Here is a 22,297-nt window from a genome sequence, read left to right as displayed (position 1 = left end):
CTCTCTCTCATAGTTGCCTTTCAAATAAATAAATAAGTCTTTTAAAACTTTAAAAAGGAAGTCTCTAAAAAATCATGGACTAGTATTGAATTTTGTGATGTACCTTTTCTCCATCTACTGAGGTGATTATGTTTTTTTCTCTTATTTTACTCAATAGAGTGAAATGAAATTGCCCCTTTTCAAAATTCATTGACAATAAAATAAAAGATGTAAAAATAAAACATAAACCATTAAGCTCTTTATCAACAGCTTGAAACAGGGATGATTGTTTGACCTGCTGATAAAGAAGCTCACGTCCCATGGCCGAGAACCTGGATTTGATACCCAGCTGTAGCTTGAGTCCAGCTTCCTGTTAATGAAAACCCGGAAGGCATCAGCGATGGCTGAAGCAGCTGGCCCCCTGCTACCTAGTGGGAGACCCAGAGTGAGCTCCTGACTCCTGGCTTCCGCTTAGCCCAGTCCTGACCATAGCAGGCATTTGAGGAGTGAACCCGTGGAAGGGACTTTTTTCTTTCTCTGTATCTCTCTCACTGCCCCTGGAATAAATAAATAAAAACTAAGCCAAAAAGAACTTAAAAATATATATTTTTAAAATTTTGTTTTATTTTGACTTTTATTGTGATTGCACAGTCAAATTTGCAGAGAGAAGGAAAGACAGAGAAAAAGATCCTACATTCGCTGATTCACTCCCCAAGTGGCCACAATGGCTGGAACTGAGCCGATCTGAAGTCAAGAGGCAGAAGCTTCTTCTGGGTCTTCTGAGATAAATCCTATTGGTCATGATGTGTTATGTTTTTCGCAGCCATTCTGGATATAAATTCCTAACTATAAATAACAAACATGAAACAAGATGGGGCGATACATGCAATGACAGAAAACCTTAGGAATATGTAACCAAAACTTAAAATTTACTGGAAGGATTAGAAAGCAAAGTTGAGGGGCCCAGCAAAATAGCCCAGAGGCTAAATACTTGCCTTGCATGAGCTGGCATATTGGCTTAACTGGCTAATCTTCCTCCAAGTGCAGGCATCCTATATGGGCACTGGTTTGTGTCCCGGCTGCCCCACTTTCCATCCAGCTCTCAGCTTGTGGCCTGGGAAGGCAAAAGGAGGATAGCCCAAAACTTTGGGACCCTGCGTCCGCGTGGGAGACCCAGAAGAAGCTCCTGGCTCCTGGCTTCAGATCAGTTCCATTCTGACTGTTGTAGCCGCTGGGGAATGCAGTTGCAAATGGAAGATCTTTCTCCTTTCTCTGTGTATCTACATTTCCCATAGAAATAAATAAATCTTTTTAACAAAAGAAAACAAAGTTAAATTAATCTCCTGAAAACAAGTCTACTATAGACATGGAATAAGTATAAATTTAGAAGATAAATCTAGAAGTACGCCATTAGGATTCTATAATGTGAAAACAGGAAAAACAAAAAGAAAGGAGGAGACACGTGTTGACGCAGTAATACAAGATTGTCTCCCAGAACTGGGAGACTTGACTTGCCACACTAAAAGGGTAAACCAGTGCAGTGGGAAAAGCAGCTAGGGGCCCAGCACGGTATTGGCTAAAGCCCTCACCTGGCATGTGCTGGGAACCCATAGGGCTCCACTTCCCGTCCACCTCCCTGCTTGTGGCCTGGGAAAGCAGTCAAGGACGGCCCAAAGCCTTGGGACCCTGGACCCACATGGGAGACCTGGATAAAGCTGCTGGCTCCTGGCTTCGGATCAGCTCAGCTCCAGTCACCGCGACTACTTGGGGAGTGAACCAGCAGAGGGAAGATCTTCCTCTCTGTAAATCTGCCTTTCCAAGAAAAAAATAAACAAATCTTTGGGGGGGAAAAAAAGCAGCTAATCCAGGTGGCAAACAGTAATCTGGGAAGGCAGTGTTCAGGGAGTAATTAGAATTGACGAGTTTGAATATATGGGTGAGAATTGGCAAAGCCAATGGCAGGTATGTTGCAATATCTTGGATAAAATTTATATTTACATGGGAAACCAAATAGCAAACAAATGATTTCTTGGCTCTAGGAGAAAAAAAATGAGGTGTGTATGGAAGGAGACGCGCTGGTCTCTGAACTCCGCCTAGTCAAAGTACTGTAAATGTGGGCTGTGATTTTAAACAAACAGGAGGCCAGAGCTCCATCCGGGGAAGGAGGGCAGGGCACGCAGGGCACCAGGCAAGGAAGGTAAAGGAGAGCACTGAGCTTTCTTCTACCAGGGCAGGAAGTTGGTAGATAAAATTTCTAAAATTGATAACTTACATAACCATATACAGTTCAGCAAAGGCCACTAGGGGCTTGGCTTGGAAATGAACATAAAGAAAAATCATATGAAATTTTTTCTTGCTGAAATTACAGAATTTTAAAATCTATTTGGCTAAAGTACATCCAAGGTTTTTTTTTTTTTTTCAAGATTTGTTTATTTTGTTCCTCCTCTATATAAAGAGGAGGAGGGACAAAGTGGAAAATGTTCTGTTCATTGATTCATTCCTCAAGCGAGCACAACAGCTGGAGCTAAGCTGATCTGAAACCAGGAGCCAGGAGCCTCCTCCGAGTCTCCCACATGAGTGCAGGGTCCCAACTGCTTTCCCAGGCCACAAGCAGGGAGCTGGATGGGAAATGGGACCGCTGGGATTGGACCCGGTGCGCATATGGGATCCTGCAGCATGCAAGGAAAGAACTTTAGCCTCTAGGTTATCACGCTGCTTGTCAGATCCTCCCTTTTTTTTTTTTTTTAAGATTTATTTATTTTTTTTAATTGGAAAGGCAGATATACAGAGAGGAGAGACAGAGAGGAAGATCTTCTGTCCAATGATTCACTCCCCAAGTGAGCGCAATGGCCGATACTATGCCGATCCAAAGCCAGGAGCCTCTTCCGGGTCTCCCACGTGGGTGCAGGGTTCCAAAGCTTTGGGCCGTCCTCGTCTGCTTTCCCGGGCCACAGGCAGGGAGCTGGATGGGAAGTGGGGCTGCCGGGATTCGAACTGGCACCCATATGGGATCCCGAGCGTGCAAGGTGAGGACCCTAACCACTGTGCCACCGCGCCGGGGGCCCCCACCTTTTTTTTAGGTCAGTTGGATAATGTGCCAACATAACAAGGTTTAAGGGAGGCACATGTTATGCAGATGTATGTAAGCCCAATGGTCAGGCTCATGAACCACAGAAGGATCAGTGCATCCAAGTTCGTGGTCAGAGTGTCTCTAGGCACGTCTTTAAAATCATCACAGACTGTTCCTGTGAGAGGGAACTTGTCTAACTGAGCTTGTTTTTGTTTCCCTTAGGTTTACATTTTTGGAATTGAAATAGGTCTCGGCATTAGGCACTCATGTCTTTTCTTGTAAGTAAACCAGAGCGGATTAGGGTGAGTGTTTCCATTCTCCTGCTTCATTCTCTTTGTTTTCTTCAAAATAAAGTGTTGGGGTACACCATCAGATGGTTCGATTGGCGATGGTGAAGTGAGGGCTGTAGGGAGCGAGGAGGTGAGAAGAAGGCTTGTAGGCCCAGAACAGTCTGCCACGTTGATTGACACGGCTGTGCCACTAGCTGCCCTCGAGAGATGAACAGGAGAGTGGCTTATCTAATGCGTGAATGTGTCAGTCACGCGCCCCATAATGGACAGCCCTCTGGATGTCCATAGAAACCGCCAGTGACTTCTGCACTTCCTGTGCTTCTGATAAGTTTGTATCTTTTTAAATTCAGCATCAAATTGTAATTGCTGTAACCCTTTTAATTTGGTTAATTTCAATTGAAGACGTCTTTTTATCTGAACATAAAAGATTTTATTACCTTTAAATCCGTACGAGCTAAAATGACCTCACAAATCAATATGGATTTGATTTACCTTCTTCGCAAGCTCCCGAGTTCATAACAGAGTGTCTTATTTTGTTTTCTATCAAGTACCTAATTTTGAAATGCAATAGTAATTATTTAAAAAGCTTAACTGTGTCAGGGCTGGGAGATATGAATATAGCACTGTCTCTAAATAACAAAAGGCAAGTTATGTTCTGTATATGATGCATGTCATTGTCGTACTGTTTCTATTTAGAATGTTATTTTTTACTTTTTTTGTTAATTATAAAAAAGGACAGAGAATAGTTTCAGAGTTCCAAGTCACAAACCAGATTATGCACCCTATTTTTGAATGTCACCTAACCAGCTTTCCCCTTGTGGATATAAGAGCGATTGATATTGGAGAGAGAGGAGCTCACCGTTAGTTGAGGAGGAAAAGTGGAAAGAGTGACCCCGGGCCAGGCTCGGACCCCAGTCCCTCTGTGAAATGCAATCTTGATTCCATTACTTTGAAACGCAAGCTGCTTTTCTGTGTCACCTAGCCTGATGGGCTGAAACCAGACCTCTGGCCACAGATGGGAATCTAATACTCATTAGAAAGAGGCCAGGAAAGCGAACCCTAGATTGATCCTGCTACTTTGGTCTTTTGCAAACCTAGTAGAAAATGTAAAAAGCAATTATCTTTAGAAACATACTAGATAGAAGAATACTCAGCTTGATGCATTTCCCTTGACAGATAAATAGTCTATGAAAAACTGCCTCATCCCTGTTTCCTGTGTTGTGAATTCCAGTAATACTTCTCAAATTGGCATTAATTTGTGATTAATTGATGGTCTAAGGCATCTGTAATAGATTGAGATGGAATTGATAAAGTAGGACCAAAGGATAGTCCTCTATACAGGAAAGACAAATGCATTGCTTGTTATCAGGGCCAATAGTAAGCCTTTCTCATCTGTTGGATTTAAGAATTAGTCATCAGATGAGGCTAAGAGGACTAGAGGAAGGAGTTAATTTACTGTTGTTTGTTGATTTCAAGATTCTTCCCTTAACTTGTCCATAGAAATGTATCCTGGTTGTTCTGCATGTTTCAATTTGTGTCATGTTTTTATTTGTCTCTCTGAGGCTTAATCTTCTGTGGCTCGAAAGAAACACTAATTCTCTTTGGGGTTTTCCTCTTTAGCGGTGGGTCTCGGAAAAGTTCATTGTTGAGGGCTTAAGAGATTTGGAACTATTTGGAGGTAAGTCCAGTATAGCAGCCAGCCATCACTTTAGGATACGTATCAATCACTTTTGTTGACTACATCGGTTTATGAAAATTAGCAACTTTAAGGGCAAGTGTAAAGCAAAGTTGTTGGGTTTCCCTAACTCCGTTTTGAATCTGTTTGAGGATTAATCTGGCGTTTGCGTTGGCCTCCCTTGATTGTTAGAAAATCAGCATTTACCTAAAAGGCATATATATATTTCTCTTAAAAGTCCAATCAAAATACATATTCATAAAGGGAAAAAAATGAAATGTTTAAAAGTCTATAGTCCTGAAAATTTAAGAAACAAAACAGCGATCAGGACAGCGGAAGCCATGAGCTAAATGAAGCGGCTTTACTGCTCAATCTACTTGATTCATTTCTTCATGGTAGAAATTACGGGGCTGAATCCAGAGAGTAGGGAAATCTAGCAGGGCAGAAATGCCAGTTTCCTATTGTAAGATCTAAGTGTTCATTCAGAAGGCAGTAGCTTTGCAACTTTGAGGTTTAACAAGCTCAGACATTGGCCATTTTCAAAGATAGGCTTTCTGGGAGCTGTGACCTTGCCGCAGAGCAAAGCCAGATCTGTAATGGTGATGGTGGTGGTACCCGTTCTTGAATATCAAGATGCTTAGTTAGGACTCTGTCACTAGAGAGGCAGGTTGACAACTGAGTGCTTGATTGATCCAGAATAATGTCAAATAACTAAATAATTAAAAACCTCAAATTTGTTAGTTACTAGCCAGTACCTAGTAGTCCATTTCCGCCAGTTACCTCTTAGAACTTCTGGAGCAGTGTGATGGGTGAACTTTGTCAAAGTTTTAGATAAACAAAGGGTTTAGAGAAATAATGAGTCCTTTATGTTAAAAAGCATAAAAATTAACTGTATGGTAAAGGAAAAGCTAATGGTTCTGTTAATGGTTTGTTTGAAATGGCATTGATGGAAATGATTGATGTGTAAGTCCAGTATACCATGAGTTGGTTACAGATATTCCGGCACTTACAAGTTAAATTAACTGGCTTTGTCTGCAGGGACTCTTGCTTTTAACAGTCAACCTGTCTCTGATCTGAAGGGAAAGGATTGTTGCCAGCCTGAGCGAGTCTGTGTTGTCAAGTTGTACACAACTTGAAATGGGCTCTCTGCTCTGTGATCCTGCCTTAGGTTTCCCACAGTCCCTTCTCTCGCTTCTTGCCTCTGACCAGCCATCTGCAGCACCTGCTGCTGCCCCGTGTGTACCCGAGCCCTGGTGTGAGGTGCCCCGTGAAGAGGAACCGAGGCTTTTCTTCTCTGGAGCTGCCATTTTCTGACAGTGCCTTGGGTTGCTCTCATGGATCTTATGAGAAAGCGTTTTCCCTGCTCCTCCAATATTGTATCACTCAAGACTTTGGTGACTAGAGAACCCCCACCTAAAACTTGATAGTCAAAAGCATTCACTTGAGTGCTCTGGGTTAATTTTCTCAAACTGAGAAAAGCAGAAGCATATGCAGAACTGTCTAAGGGCAGAAAATCATTTCAGCTCTCGTCTGCTTTGTTCACTTTCACACAGAGTAGCAGAGAGCCCAGGAGCCACTGTTTTATTTGCATTTAGAATGGAAAGTATCTGATTTTTAGTTTCTGGGAGTTAAGATGTCAAAACCAGCAGGTTCGAAGGAACATGGTGAGCTGGCGAAGAGAGAATGTTTACAAGAATGGCGGCGGTTGAGTTAGGCCGAACACGGAATGCCTATAGAGGAGCGGGCTCTCTGGTGTGGAGGAGCCTTGGATCCCTGGCACTGCAGCATTTTTCCTGTGGGTCTCTGTGTATGTGTGTGACGTGTGACACAACAGTCCTTTCTGCTGGAGTGACCATTAAGTGACTGTCATTAATAAATGTAGTGCAAAGCGCAGTAACTGCTGTTCTGAGTGTGGATGTGTCTCCTGCTAAAAACCAGTCTGCCAACCATTGATTTCTCTACTCCAGAGCAGCCTCCGGGTGACGCTCGGAGAAAAGTAAGTGACTTTCTAGGCTCTAGCGCCGTGACTGTTGCATGGACATGCGTTCTCGCGGAAGCCTGTTTGTGTTGGCTTGCTACATGCGCTTCCTGCCCACCTGAGCTTTATTTGTTCTTATCTTTTCGCTTGGGAAGGCGCAGGTTTCACCCTGGAAAGACTTGGACTTCTGTGAGGCTGAGAAATTGACAACTCTGTCCTTGCTGGGGGTTGCAGGTGCCTCGCCTGCTCTGCCCCACTGCCCATCACATTCTCCCCACACAAAGGGCTCCAGCAGTGTGAAATGTGCTCATGGCTGGTGGCACTAAATTGCCCATCTTTTATCTATTAATAATAGATTTCAGTCCATAGAAAGAACATGAATCTATTTCTAGAGTCCTCAAATCTCTTTCCTTAAGAACAAAAGGAAAAGTGGAGAAGTACTATGCAGAAAACGTACTTTTTCGCTTTGCAAAAGCTGCAGGACTCTCGCCTTGCTTCCCCCTCCTCCTGCAGTTTATTTACCGTGTAAACAGTGCCAGATGTGCACAGTGTACCAAGCTATTTTGGAAAATGTGCATCAGTATCTTACAAAGACAGAGAAAGAGGCCTCTGGCTGGGCGTCCATATCTGGCCCTGTGCGCAGTCCACGAGTGCAGCTTTTGTGGGAGTCCCGAGGTGGAGTGAAGGATGAGGGTGCAACCTAGGCACTCCCCTCGCGGCCAGCTGTGGCCGTGCCTGACAGCTGCGTGGCAGTTCTCTGAGCAGAGCTGGTATCCTCCAATCAGAAGGAGGCCCCGACTGGTTAGTTAGGAATTTTCCCTGAATACATTGCTAATTTTTTGTAATGTTTATATGTTCACAGCGACCACTTGTCCCAAAAGTGATCCTGTGTGAAACCTGTGGGCAATTGGATGTGTTCATTGGCTGGCATTCTGTGTTGTCTGTGTATGCTTGATTGTGTATTTTTTTTTAAAACTCTTTCAACAGAGTTATCATTTTATGGTCATTTCTGGATACCAGTAGCATATGTTTCAAATACTTCTAAACAAAATACTTTCTCATGGTGTGGGAAACTAAGGAAACCCTCGGAATCAGCTTCTCTCTTGGAGCAGCTGGAGATTATCCATGACCCTAATGAGACGACACCATGCTGTGCTTGTGGAGAGAACAGGCTGAATCATTGCATCTCGGTGATCTGAATTTAGGCCTCTGCTAAATCTGGAACAACAGAATGCACGAACTTGCTTCTCCCTCGCACAGGCCCGCCTCTGCTTCCTCACATGATGGCTTTCTTCAGTCAAGGGCGATCCTTCTGTGGAGCTCAGGACTACAGAAAAGCCCAGAGTAGAAGCTGCCACTTTCCGATTGCTCCCAGGGAGCTGGAGAGCCGAGGGGTGCAGTCACTCAACTCAGCCGTCTCCTTCAATTCTGTGTCGCCTGTGAACTCAAGCTCCCAGTCACCTAAGACATTTTCTTTTCTGAAGCTAATGCTTTTGAGTCGTTGTCTGGTATTGAGTTAGTGGAGTCCTCGGTGGTGGCTAAGTGCACGCAGCAGTAGTTTAATGAATCCCTTCCCTGTGAGACCCTGCAAGGATGTGGAGGGTGGCCTGGCGGGGAGATGTCTCAGTGCCCGAGCTGGAGGTGGGTATGTGACAAGCATCCCAAGCTTGGGCTTGGGCCATGTCTCAAATCTCTTTTCCAATGTGCAGAGCTTTAAGGAGCTTGCTTGGAGACCAGAAGACACACCACCCTTAAATACCAAGCAGCTGCTTTTCACAGGAGCCATCTGGTGACCTGCTTTTCTCACACGTGAATGTGTTCCGTGTGGGGGGAGTGTGTCCCGTGAGGGCCAGCATTTCCAGGGCCGCCCATGGAGTGCAGGCTCCAGAAAGCTAGTTGGTACATTTACCCTCTTCTCACCAGACGCTCTCGGCAGGAAACCTCCCCCTTTGCTTTGCATGATCTTTGTGTTTTGAGAATGTCCCAGCGTTGTTCCAGGTTTTAGGGAACATGGCCAGGAGGACATGGCAAGGGCCTTGCCTCAATGGAGCTGAACCCTGCCATGGAGGAGATGGGTAGTGGGAAATGAAGCAGCCGCAGCAGGTCCTGGGGGGCAGTCAGGCAAGGTGAGCAACCTCACAGCGTGACTGAGTGCATCTCTTCCCTGGAGAGATGACATTGAACTGGCAGTGATAAAGCAGAGGCAGAGACGGGAGACTGGTGTGGACAGGGGAGTGAGGCAGGCAGGAGTGCCACCTGCACAGCGGCACCCGGGGGAGGTTTCTCCTTACTGTAGCACACCCCGGTAGGGCAGAGGCAGCCAAGTCAAGGGACAGTGACGGTGGCTTGTCGTGAGCCTGGCTGTGTGCTGCTGACCACCGGGCATCTGTTCTGAGAAGTGCATCACAGGGGCCTACCTTGCTGTGCGAACGTCCTAGAGTGGACCTCCATGCACCAGCCTGACCGCGGTGGCATCCCCGGCTGTGACCATACAGGACCACTGCTGTATATGCAGTGCACCCTGGCCAGGGGTCATTATGTGGCACCTGGCGGTGCTCACAGACTTGAGTAGAGAAGGAGGCGCACTGCTGAGTTTATGTTAATGTCCATCATTGCTTTGATTGAATATTCAATCAAAATAAACCCCAAGAAAATGGGGTGTGCACAGGTACAAGGCCAAGGAGCCAAGCCACTTCCAGACTGACTTTGCATTGTCAGTTCCACACACATGGGGAGTCACCGTTTCAGAGCTCTTGGTTTGGGGCTGTTTGCTCAAGTTGGTGCCCTGGTTTTGCTCTTTCCCTGGGTGAGGGTTCTGGCAGTTGCTGAAGATGATTCTGAAAATGAGAGTTTCAGGAAGTTGCGGTGGCAGTGACGTGACCCTCCAGTTTGTTTTCAGAACGTTTGTAAGCACAAAAGTCAAATGCAAATCACCCTTAACTAATGCTCATGCCCCACTCAGCATTTGTTGAGCAGAGCACCTAAGTAGGCGTAGGCAGCAGGAAAGGAGGAGATGGCTGCCACGTGCCTGGCTGTACCAAGGTCTTCATGGGTTCCATCACCTCTGACAGCCCCAACCCTCTGAGACGGGGCTCCCTCCACAGCTGAGCCAGATAAGAGATAAGCCTGCTTGACTCCCAGCTGCAGAGCAAGTGCCTGGCTTCAGTTCAGATTCCGCATCTGACCCCAAGTCTGTGGTCTTTGTATTACTTGCATGTGCTTGACTGAAAATAGCCTTCCCCAAGTTCTCTTCCCCCAGAGCGAACAGCTGTGTGGTCCCCGGAGCAGGTGCCCGTGGGAAATGCCGGGTTAGACCACACCAAGCACGATTCCTCACTGTAGAGCTTGGCCGCATGGTGAACAGGGAGAGCGCCTCGTGAGTCTCCGGGGAGGAACAGGCTGCATGCCCCAGCTTCCCTGTGCTTGGAGACCTTCCTCATGACTGAGCAAGCCGGCTCCATGCGGCTGGTCCTGTGGGCCTGGGAGCTGGAAAACTGCAGGAAAGGGGACAGAAAAGGGCACAGGGTCTATAGAGGCGCCTCTGTTACCAATCGGGGAAACGGAGATCAAACCACAGTGAGCCTGGCACAAATGAAGCCATCTTGGGCTGGCCCTGTGGCATGGTGGGCTAGGCTTTCACCCGCTCAAGTCCTGGCTGCTCCACTTCTGATCCAGCTCCCTGCTTATGGGAAACCCAAAAGAAGCTTCTAGCATCTGTCTCTCCTTGCTGTAACTCTGCCTTTCCAATAAGAATAAAATAAATATTTATAAAAGAAATAAAGAGGCCTGGCACAATTGCTCAACTGGCTAATCCTTTACCTCCAAGTGCCAGGATCCCAGATGGGTGTTGGTTTGTGTTCCAGCTCTCCACTTCCCATCCAGCTCCCTTCTTATGACCTGGGAAGGCAGTTGAGGATGGCCAAAGGCCTTGGGACCCTGCACATGTGGGAGGCCTGGAAGAAGCTCCTGGCTCCTGGTTTCAGATCAGCTTAGCTCTGCCAGGCTGTTGCAGCCACTTGGGGAGTGAACGAGTGGATGGAAGATCTTTCTGTCTCTCCTACTCTCTATAAATATTATAAATGTGCCTTTCCAATAAAATTTTTTAAAACTTAAAAAAGAAAGAAGTGAAGAAATTTGAAAACACCAACTACTAGGGAAAAGGTAGAGCCACATGCTTAGACCTACATTTTTGGTGGGAGCTCCATTGGTACCAGCTTTTGGGAAGGCAGTTGGTATAATCAAGTTGTTTGCTCACCTACTGCGTGTGGCCGCCCGCACTGCATAGGGGCTTCTGTCAGGAAAAAGCCCAGGATGCACTCCCAGTAACACCGCACGGAGGTGGATAACAGCAGGACAACCCCAGAGCTCAGCAGTGTTGGTGTGGACAAATTGAGGGGCATTCACGAGGTGCAGGTAACACAACTGGGAATGTGGCACAACTACAGCCTGTTCCAACGGTGCGGCTGCATCTTAGAAAAGATGAGTGAAGTTAGAAGTGGGGTTTGTTAACGCGGCTCGATTTGGCTTGACAAGGCTCTGCTAATGCCAGTGTAAGCCTGGAACGAGACAGCTCCATTTACTGGCTTTTTTCTTTTTCTTTCTTTCTTTCTCTCTCTCTCTCCTTTTTTTTTTTTTTAAAGATATTTACTTTACTTAAAAGAGTTACAGAGAGAGAGGGAGAGACAGCGAGGAAAGTCTCCCATCTGCTGGTATACATCCCTAGATGGCCACAACAGCTAGACCTAGGCAGACTGAAGCCAGGAGCCAGGAACTTCTTCCGGGTCGCCTGCGATGGCTACAAACCATAATGAAGTACCAGTTCCTGTTCCAGCTACTTTGCTTCCATCCCAGGTTGCTATAAGCACATCTCGGGAGGCAGCAGACGATGGCTCAGGGGCCTGGGCTCCTGCCACCCCCACGGGAGACCCAGCTGGAGTTCTGAGCTCGTGGCTGTGGCCTGCTTCGTTGAGGGCATTGGGGAGTGACCCAAAATGCCAGATCTCTCTCTCTTTCCCTCTGTCTCTCTCAAGTACTTAAAAATAATAAACTTTTTAAAGAAAGATTTATTTTTATTGGAAAGTCAGATTTATAGAGTGAAGAGTCCCCATTCAGCCATTCTCTGCTGCTGTCCCAGACCACAGCCGAAGATGGGCTTGCAGTGGAGCAGCCAGGACACAAACCAGAACCCAGAGGGAATATTGGCGTTGCAGGCAGAGGATTTATTAATTAAAAAGAAATTTAGTCTTTAAAAAAGAATGATTGATTAGGTCTGGTGTGGTAGCCTAGTGACTAAAGTCCTCGCTTTGCATGCATCAGGATCCCATATTTGTGCTGGTTCTAATCCCGGCAGCTCCAGTTCCCATCCAGCTCCCTGCTTGTGGCCTGGGAAAGCAGTCAAGGACGGCCCAAAGCCTTGGGACCCTGCACCCGCATAGGAGACCCAGAGAGGCTCTGGGCTTTGGATAGACTCAGATCTGGCCATCGCAGCCACTTGGGGAGTGAATCAGCAGACAGATCTTCCTCTCTGTCTCTCCTCCTCTCTGTATATCTGACTTTCGAATTAAAATAAAACAAATCTTAAAAAAAAAAGAATGATTAATTTATATGAAAAGCAGAGTGACCCAGAGAGAGGAAGGGACAGAGACCTTCCACCCACTAGCTCATCTCCTAAATGGCCACGGCTGGCCAAGCTGAAGCCAGGATCTCCATTCTGGTCTTCCGCAGGGCTTGCAAGGGCCCAAACCCATTGGCCATGTTCCATTGCCTTCCCAGACCCACCAGCAGGGAGCTGGGTCAGAACCAGCACTTACAGGATGCCGGCATGGCACTCAGCAACTTAACATGCTATGCCACAATGCTAGCGCTCCAGCCCTGCTCACTGTAATTAACTGTAGTGGCTGTCCAGTTACTTCACTTGGAAATGCCAGGAAGTGACTGGCCTGGGCTCCTGGCTCACTAAAGAGGGGCCATCTACTGTGCATACTTCCCCTGGCGCAAGATGCAGCATTGCACCTTCTGGGCTGCTGCGTCAGGAGGTTTAAAGTCAGACTCTAGTGCATCCCAGAGGTCAAGGGGACCCTCCCGACTCCCCAATTCCCCTGCCCCTCCCCAGATCCTTCTCTCTTGCTTACCTGTGCCTTTTTCCAGTTAGCCTTCCCTCCAAGTTCATGGTTCATAGCAGCTGAGGCCACCGCAGGCAGGCCTGGTGGGTCAGCAGTTGGCCAGGCCCTGTGTGACCGCAGGGAAGGCCTGGCGGTGTAGTTCTCCCCTATCTGTGCCACAGCATCAGGAGGCATATGTTCATTCAGGCGCCTGTCGCCCCACGGAAATGAATCACCACCTCGGTCCCCACTCCTAGCCCAACCCCAGTTTTCTCTGTTAACCTACCTTTCTTTTTTTTTTCTCTAGACCAATGAGGCGAGCTCCGAGTCGATCGCATCCTTCTCAAAGCCGGAGATCATGAGCAGCTTCCTACCCGAGGGAGGCTGTTACGAGCTGCTCACCATTATAGGTAATGTTGGGCTTGGTGCTGCTGGGCTGGTGCCGCCAGGTCGTTGGTGGCAAGTCCGGCTTTGGCAGGAGAGGGGGGTCTTCCCTGGGGCTTTTTCTGTGTGAGTTGGGAAGAAATCAGATTTCCAGGAAAAGCCACGGTTGGCCAATTTTTCCCCCCTCTTGTGCCCTGTGCTCCAGGTATGTGGGATGGCTGGCCGAGAGGAACTGACTAGGATTCCAACCAGGAGAGTGACAGTAGTGGTGGGAATGGTAACTTGGATTTCCCATTGGGATAAGTCTCTTTCTCTCTCTCTCTTTTTTTTAAGATTTATTTTATTTTTATTCGAAAGTCAGATATAAAGAGGAAGGGAGACAGAGAGGAAGATCTTCTGTCTGTTGATTCACTCCCCAAGTGGCCGCAATGGCCAGTGCTGAGCCGATCCGGAGCCAGGATCCTGGATCCTCTTCTGGGTATCCCACATGGCTGCAGGGTCCCAAGGCTTTGGCCATCCTTGACTACCTTCCCAGGCCTCAAGCAGGGAGCTGGACTGGAAGTGGGGCTGCCAAGATTAGAGCCAGCGGCCCTATGAGAGCCTGGTGTGTACAAGGCAAGGACTTTAGCCACTAGGCTATTGCGCCAGACCCAAGTCCCTTTCTCTTAAGGGAAAACAAGAAGTGTTGTCACCCTTGTCCCTGCTGATGGCATGAAATCTTCTCTCATCTTTTAGGCAAAGGCTTTGAGGACCTGATGACAGTAAACCTGGCCAGATACAAACCCACAGGAGAGTATGTGACGGTGCGAAGGATTAACCTAGAAGCGTGTTCCAATGAGATGGTGACCTTCTTACAGGTGGGACACCTGAGGGTGACCCCTGGAGTGTGGGCCCTGGGCTCCCACACTCCCACATCCCTTCTCTGAGAGCACCCAGCAGGAAATCGGGGAGACCAGGGTTCAACAGTGGGGGTAACAGGGAGCTTTTCATTGAGAACTGAAAGGATTGGGTGTGAAGCTGCTCAGCTCTACTGAGAGGCACCCCCTTCTCCCACTGATTTATGACCCAGGAGAGGCCAAATCACTTGCCCCTGGCCACACACCTCCCCCCAGTGAACAGCAGTCAGGAGGCCGACCCAGGTGCCTGTCCCCTAAGCCCCATCCGGGGGCTTCTTCTGGCTCTTGGCTTATTCTCATTGTTTGGAGTCCCTTTCTGGTTGGGAAGCAAATAGCCAGCCTCCTCCTGCCAAACCAGGGAAGACAGCAGGTGGAGAAACGGCCCAGGCCTGGGTTCTGCCTTGCCTGGAGCAGGCAAGCTCCAGGGGCCTCTCCAGGGCCATTGTACTCAGCTTGCCCTCCCCTCCTCCTTCCGTTTTCCTCCCAGATGCTCAGCTGGGTGTTCTGGCGCCAGCTCACCTGGTCGGGGTGGTGTGTCACCCCTGAGGATGGAGCAGAAGTGCAGACCCAGCATTGTAATTTGAGAAACAAAACAAAACAAAACACACCTGTGTGTGTTCCCGAGCGTTTGGGACAGAACGACTCTGATGAATTGTTGTGTACGGCAGAGGCAGGTTGAAGGTCCAGCCGGCTTAGTGTCAGCTCACGTCCCCAAGGTGGGACCCTGGCTTCCATAGTTCTTTGCACTTCCCATAGCTGCTCCCAACAAAGATATCTCCCAGTCAGCGGTCGCTGGCAAATAGTTTGCAGTGTTGATTGCTCATCCTTTGTCCTCTGATACCTTTGCTTGTTTCATTCAACTGTAATATTTTCCCTTGTACTAGAGAAACACCGTTCTCTCATATCAGAGGAGTCCTGTGCCGTGGCCCCAAGGCTGGGCTCCGTGTCGTGCTTGGTGTGCACTCACTAGTGTGTTTTTATGGTCTCTGAGTGATGAAACTGAGGGACCCTCAGCCACGCTCGCTTGCTGCCTGATGGCAGCTTCTCCTAAGCCTGTGCTGCCCCAGGCAGGGGCCGCCCCAGGCAGGGCTGGCTGAGCAGCCTGGCTCTCTGTAGATGGCTGATCTGGGCTTCTCCTCTGGTAGAAGTGCCCACTTGCACTGCCCCAGGAACCTGAGCCCCCCCAGAAAGTGCTGGAACCCCAGGTTGTCCACGCTGTCCCCCTCCCAATGAGCTTTCGTCTTCAGCGCCCTTGGTTTTGACTTGAGCTTGACTGTCACCCTCAGGGCGAGCTGCACGTCTCTAAGCTCTTCAACCATCCCAACATCATGCCCTACCGAGCCACCTTCATTTCAGACAACGAGCTGTGGGTGGTGACGTCCTTTATGGCATACGGTGAGTAGGAAGGGCTCCGGGTGGAGGGGGCTCTAAGGATGCGGGGGTCAGATCGCCCATCTGAAGCTCCCCAACTTTGTCCCCACTCCCCACCCTCCCCATTCCCACTCCAGGTTCTGCAAAGGACCTCCTAAGCACACATTTCACAGATGGCATGAGCGAGCTGGCCATTGCGTACATCCTGCAGGGGGTGCTCAAGGCCCTGGACTACATCCACCACATGGGCTACGTGCACAGGTACTGCCGGGGGCGGCGGGGGCACCTCCAGGAAGCACACACACCCCAAAACAGTCACAGGCTGAAGTCAGTGAGGTGAATGTTTTCAAACCAAGGATCTGGATTCTAATCTGGGGACAGCCCTCAGACCATGGGGCACTGAAACCCCTATTGGGCCCTACTCCCCATCCCTCCCTCCTTCCCTGTGTGCCCAGGCAGTCTGATGCCAGAAGGCCGGAGCAGAGAGCCAGGGCTCAGGTGGCCACATCAGGAAAGGCAGCTCACAATGGCGCAGGCAGAGAGAGACCTCCCATAGCACTGTGCATGAAGAGAGCTCTGCATGGCTAAGGCCTGAGCATGGCGTCTGAGGCTGCAGGCTGCAGGCAAGGGAGATGCAGGGAGACGCAGCCGTGACCTGGGCCATGCAGCCTCTGCACATGTCAGAACCCAGGACAGGAGGCCAAACTGTGGTGGGCATATCTGGAACAGCGTGGCCAGTGTTGGGGTGAGGGGAGGGCAGTTGAAGAAGACATTAGCTTTGGCAGAGAGTTCACAAAGCCCTGGGCAAGGACACCGAAGCAATAAGAAAATGGTCGAGGACATGAAGGTTACAGGTGAGGAGGCCCCAGACATTAGCAGTCACAGGAGCTTGCAACCGTAGCAGGGAGGAAAAAGCAAATGTGAATGTGACCCCACTCTGTCCTCACGACACTGTCCACAGCAGGGACACATAAGTAGGAGAGGGGGTCCCAGTGCAGCCGGGCAGGGCCATAGCTGCAGGACCCAGGCCCACCAGGGGCATGGCGGTGGAGTGCTCACTCATGCCTGCACTGCTCTGCTGAGATGTCAGGGCTCCTTCCTGAGAAAACAGGTGAGAAGGCTTCTGCCCCACCTGAGGGCCAAGATGCCAGTTGGAAGCAAAGATTGGGGCCTGGCGTTGTGGTACTGTGGGTTAAGCCATCACCTGCAGCACTGGCATCTCCTCGGAGTGCTGATCTGAGCTATGGCTGCTTTGTTTCCAGTGCAGCTCTCTGCCAGCGTGCCTGGGCCATGGGGGAGAACCAGGGGAAGTTCTGGCTCCCTGGCTTTGGGCTGGTCCAGCGCGAGCTGATGGAACAATTTGGAGAGTGCACCAGCAGGTGGAAGATACCTGTCCCTCCTTCTATCACTTTGTCTTCCAAACAAATAAGTGAATAAATCTTTGGAGGGAAAAGGAACTGCAAAGATCAAACGTATACAGAGAACAACACGGAAGGGCCACACAGCACTGAAGAAGCAAGTGAGACACATGAGCCAGGGCCATCAGACGTCTGAAAATATACAACAATGGCCTGTTTTTCAAGAGTGTCTGCAAACAGAAAGTACAGATTAAGATAATCAGTGGGAGGCAGAGCGAAAGAAGTGGGCTGTGAACACAAACTATCAATAAGTTCCTAAATCCAGTGATATGTAAATAGGGTCATGTTATCATTACCTTTTTATGCTCATTTGAAATATTCGTGAACACATGTACATGTGATATGCATGTGTAATACACGCAGGAGAGAGCTAGTGTGCGAAGGACGGTCGAAGGTTTATGGTGTGAGGGGAGCTCTTGCTGTTGCGTGTGACACCCTCCCCATGCCCCCCAACCCCCAGGAGTGTCAAGGCGAGCCACATCCTCATCTCCGTGGACGGGAAGGTCTACCTGTCTGGCTTACGCAGCAACCTCAGCATGATCAGCCACGGGCAGTGGCAGCGTGTGGTCCACGATTTCCCCAAGTACAGTGTCAAGGTTCTGCCCTGGCTCAGCCCGGAGGTCCTACAGCAGGTCTGTGCCCCGGTCCTGAAGTGTCTCCCTCGAAGCCTTCAGAGATCTGCGGGTGCGGGTGGGGGGACTCTGCTTCCTGGAGGGTGGGCTCCCTGGTGGAGCCCAAGGGCCCCTTGCAGATGGCCCACCTGCCCTCTGGATGGTGTGCGTGTTTGGGAACACTGGGTGTTCTGCAGGTCCCTACGCTAAGCCACACATGGGGCCTGGCTCGTCCGGCTTAGGACACGAGGGACAGGTGGGCAGACCTCTGCGCCTTGGCCTGTCGCACAGCAGATCGTGGGTGGGTGTGTTTTGCCTCTGCTGGCCTTGCTCCCCCCACCCTTCCCTTCCTGACAACAAAGCAGTGCTGCATGTGGCACAGTGCGTCACCTGTGGCTTTTGTTTCCTGTCGTAGAACCTCCAGGGTTACGATGCCAAATCCGACATCTACAGTGTGGGAATCACAGCCTGTGAACTGGCCAATGGCCATGTCCCCTTTAAGGACATGCCTGCCACTCAGGTGAGCTTGCTGAGGCCCTGTCATGCTAATGAAGTGTAGGGCACATCTACCTTGGGCAGGTGGGGGTGGGGGGCTGCAGTGGGGGCTGGATTGGGGGGCGCTGTGCAGTAAAGGCCCAGGGCCTGGAACCCGACCCAGAGTGAGGAGCCAAGAGCAGGAGTGTAAATGGAGGCCCATGTACCATGTGTCCTTATAACAGCTAAAATCAGACCAGGCCATTTCAGTCAATGTGGCTGCTCGTTTAGTGGCTGATTTAGAATGTTCAGCGTTCTGGGCCGCTGCATTGTGCCCAACACCTTTGGAACCTGCAGTCTGTAGATTCTACTCTGGGCCTGCCTTTTAGCCAGCCATAGGGCCCGGGGTAGACAGCCAGCGGCCAGCCCACACTTGAGAGGCCAGGCCCAGGAAATAGGCTTGTCCAGGTTCCACCAAACCCAAGAAGTGGACTTGGGACCATTAAGAATGACCTTGGTGACTGGAGGAGTGGGCCGCAGGCTGTGAGTGTAATTCAGTGCCTGCCTAGTGGGCAGGGGCACAGTGTCCCCTAGAGCAGCCCCCGCCCCTCCCCATCCCAGCCCCCCCCCCAGGCAAAACGGGCTTGGCGGTGAAGAGCAGGAACTAGAATGAGCCACTTGGGGGACGGGGGAACACCGTGGAAGACCCACAGTGTCAACATAGCAATCTACCAAGAGCAGTGGCATTTGTGAGGCAGACGCGTCCGAGCTGGGCAGGTCCCGTGGGAAGGTGTGAAAATCTGTGTGAATTCAGGAACACAAAGATGGCCAGGAAAGGGTTAAACGTGCCCATGGTGGGCTGGAGGGGGGCGGGGAGGCGAAGCAGCCTTGGATCCAGCAGAACTGGCCACGGAGATGGAGGCCTTCTGGATCTGCCCTGCCCAGCGTGGCAGCCACTGGGCGCCTGTGGCGGCTGCACACTTCAGATGTGGCCAGTGAACCACTGTAAACCTGCCATCAGCCTGGGCAGCCACACGCGGCTTGTGGCCATGGCCTCAGCACAGCTGTGGCCCAGGCAGCTTGTGAGGGTCACGAGCATGTCCCCCAGGATAGCAAGGCCCGAGGTGGGGCTGGTTTGACAGGAGCTGCACTTGAGGGATTCAGGACACCTGTCCGAGCCTGATCTCCCCCCGGTGCACCACATCTGTGCAGCCTGCCACAGCCTCAGCTGGGATGCGGCACTGTGCGTGTGCTTCTCAGACCCCACAGCCCACATGGGCATGGCAAGTGGCAGCGGGCTGTCAGGACCACTTGGGGTGAAGGCTCTGCAGTTAAGAGGGTTTGAAGCCTTCAACACAGCCCTGGCACCCAGCCATGGTGGAGGGCGTGCCACTGTGCCATCCCTCTCTGCCACCTCCTCCTCGCCTTGGCCCAGAGCACAGGACATCCAAGCCAGGAAGCAGCATTCCTTTGCAAAGTTAGACTTCAGCCCAGTCCTTGAGAATGCCTGTGGCTCTGGAGAACCCCTGGCCCTGAGGCTCCTCCTCCCTCCCTCTCCCCCTTCGCAGATGCTGCTGGAGAAGCTGAATGGCACGGTGCCCTGCCTGCTGGACACCAGCACCATCCCCGCCGCTGAGCTGACCTTGAGCCCCTCCCGCTCCGTCGCCAGCTCCGGCCTGGCCGAGAGCCTGGTCACCGGCACCCCCCGACCCTCCAATGGTGACTCGCCGGCCCACCCCTATCACCGCACCTTCTCTGCCCACTTCCACCAGTTCGTGGAGCAATGTCTTCAGCGCAACCCAGACGCCAGGTACACCCACTGGCCGCCCAAAGAGGGTTGCCGGGGGTGGGAGGCGGCATCTCTCAAAGGCTCTGCAAGGGTTTGGGGGGATCTGGAGCCCCCACTGCACGCGGGGCCAGCTCTGGGATTTTGGGGGAGCCCAGGGAAGAAGCGGGGGGGCACAGAAGATATAGGTGTCTTGTCCCTTTCCCCACAGGCCGAGTGCCAGCACCCTCCTGAACCACTCCTTCTTCAAGCAGGTACAGTAGTGTTCCTGCCCGGCTCCCGTTTGTTTCTGGCCTGTGGTTCCCACTGCCCACGGTGCCTCAGTTTTGGGTCCCCAGCTGACCCAGCTTTTGGGTCAGGGAGTGAGACACAGCCAGGAGTCTCCTCATGGCCTTTAGGTATCCCTGGGGCCAGGGCTGTGGCACCTGTCAGCAACACCTCCTCCCCCTCCCCTCCCCCAGATCAAGCGGCGTGCCTCCGAGGCCTTGCCTGAGCTGCTGCGGCCCGTCACCCCCATCACTAACTTTGAGAGCAGCCAGCCCCAGGACCACAACACCATCTTCGGCCTGGTGAACAACCTGGAAGAGCTCGAGGTGGATGACTGGGAGTTCTGAGCGCTGCTCTACAGGCCTGCGCAAGGCCTGGCCTCCTGCCCCGGGCAGACAGGCTGCTGGGGGAGACTTCTCACTGCTGCGAGCCCTTTGAGACACAAGGAATCCGGCTCACTGGGGACAAGATCAAGTAGAAGCCATCATGCCTGCTCCTGAGATGCCGCCGAGGCCCTGTGTGCTGGCCCGGGAGCCCCGGCCTTCACCCGACACCCAGGAAACTGGTATCGCCACCTGCCAGCCCCTGCTCTCCCAAGCAGCCTGGTTCTGTCCCACCCCTGCACTCTCAGGCTCCGTGGGTCCAGAAGGGGCAGGCGGTGAGCAGACGCCCCTGCCTGCACAGGAAGGGCTGTGTCCAGCTCTGAGGTCCCAGGCTGAGGCAGGGGCCATGCATCCTCCCCTCCTGGCTGCCAGGGCCCTGACACCTAGATCCTTTTATAGTGGATCTGCGTGGTGCACTCCCTTCACACCAAGGATCCATTGCACCTTGCCAGCTGCCTTGGTGCTTCCTCCAGCAGCCACCACCTCTCACCTCACCTCAGGGCTCAAGTCCTCCTGCTGTGTTAGTTTTGTCATCAGAGAAAATTAAACTGGTCAGATCTGGGAGCACCAGGGTGTGTCTGCATCAGTGTGGGGTCTGCAGGGGCGGTGCAGATAGTATGGGACTCCCTGGATGGGCCCTCCAGCTTCCTGGGACCCCAAAATGGACTGATTTCCTCCCTAGAGCAGCCCAGGGCAAGGGCATTGATTGGAGCCCATGGCCATCGAACCACCCACGGCGAGGCTTGGAGGGGGGAAGAGGTTACCACCACTTCTGGGCCATTTCCGGAAGTGTGGGGACTGAGGTGGAAGACGCCTGCCCACCTCAGGCAGGAAAGGGGGTAGAGGCATTGTCTCTAACGTGACTTGTAGAACCTTCATACCGTGAGAACCAGTCACACCCAGGGAGTGAGGCAGCAAAGCGCGGGTCACACTGGCGGGTCAGGTGCACCTGCCCCAGCTGGTGCTGTCCCCCTTCCTGGACCCCTAGGGCAAGGCCCTTTTCTAAATGGGTACTTCAAATGTCACATTAAGGAATTGCCCCTCCTTTCTTCTTGACACTGCTCACCACCGTCCCCCTCACTGTCCTCTTTTCTCAGAGATTTTTAACACCCAGTTAAAGAGGAAAAGCCAACCCTCTTTGGGGGAGGGGAGTGACAGTCGGCAGGGAGGGGCGGGGGAGGAGCAGGTCACATTTGTTTCCAGCCCTGCTTCCCCCTGCCCAGCTCATTTTTTGACTTTCAACCTCAGGTTCCCCTTTTCTCACAGCCTCGCACCCCATCAGTTATCTCTCCTTCCGCACAGCCTTCTCCCTGGTGTCAGCTCATCTGCAAAGACCAAACTGCTGATGTGGCTGGCTGCTGGCAGCTCGGCCCGGATGCCTTGCTGGTCATGGCGAGGGGGCTCATGACCTGGCCAGTGGCCAGTGGCCAACACACCCCTCTCCTGGTGGCCCTCGGGGGCCATCAGAGCCCTTCACTGTCTTGATCCCAGTGGTGGAAATACTTAGAGGATCCGCAGCACGGCCCCCCGGGGTTCTTGGTCCATAACAGGCACAATGCTAGTTAACTCTCTAGAGAGGAGCAGGACGCCGGGCGTGGGTGCCTGCAGGAGCCA

The 22,297-nt window shown here is 51.2% G+C and overlaps 1 protein-coding gene and 1 non-coding gene across 6 annotated transcripts in view; one reads left to right on the top strand and one right to left on the bottom strand.

Annotated features, from left to right (window-relative positions):
* STRADA (STE20 related adaptor alpha) overlaps positions 1 to 21,245 on the top strand; it is a 28,437-nt gene extending 7,192 nt beyond the window's left edge. Inside the window, exons 2-13 of one of the 5 annotated variants that reach the window (XM_040989487.1) lie at positions 3,272 to 3,327; positions 4,960 to 5,017; positions 6,982 to 7,010; positions 13,401 to 13,503; positions 14,213 to 14,334; positions 15,660 to 15,768; positions 15,882 to 16,005; positions 17,623 to 17,794; positions 18,189 to 18,293; positions 19,816 to 20,057; positions 20,245 to 20,287; positions 20,495 to 21,245. In XM_040989487.1, coding sequence (XP_040845421.1) covers positions 3,316 to 3,327; positions 4,960 to 5,017; positions 6,982 to 7,010; positions 13,401 to 13,503; positions 14,213 to 14,334; positions 15,660 to 15,768; positions 15,882 to 16,005; positions 17,623 to 17,794; positions 18,189 to 18,293; positions 19,816 to 20,057; positions 20,245 to 20,287; positions 20,495 to 20,647 — 1,272 coding nt within the window. In that variant the 5' untranslated portion in view covers positions 3,272 to 3,315 and the 3' untranslated portion in view covers positions 20,648 to 21,245. Of the gene's footprint in view, positions 1 to 3,271; positions 3,352 to 4,959; positions 5,018 to 6,981; positions 7,011 to 13,400; positions 13,504 to 14,212; positions 14,335 to 15,659; positions 15,769 to 15,881; positions 16,006 to 17,622; positions 17,795 to 18,188; positions 18,294 to 19,815; positions 20,058 to 20,244; positions 20,288 to 20,494 lie in introns of all 5 variants that reach the window. The other 4 variants (XM_040989486.1, XM_040989490.1, XM_040989488.1 and 1 more) reach the window with 4 other exon arrangements.
* Positions 3,059 to 3,159, bottom strand: LOC121162693. The gene has a single exon (XR_005884830.1). It is a non-coding gene; the product is annotated as a small nucleolar RNA U13 (small nucleolar RNA).
* Positions 21,246 to 22,297: the final 1,052 nt, after the last annotated feature.

This window comes from Ochotona curzoniae, unplaced genomic scaffold, assembly GCF_017591425.1.
Source record: "Ochotona curzoniae isolate NIBS_2020 unplaced genomic scaffold, NIBS_Ocur_1.0 contig_523, whole genome shotgun sequence".
NCBI lineage: Eukaryota > Metazoa > Chordata > Mammalia > Lagomorpha > Ochotonidae > Ochotona > Ochotona curzoniae.
The sequence above is the reverse complement of the archived record's forward strand: the minus strand, read 5'-3'. Positions and strand labels throughout refer to the sequence as shown.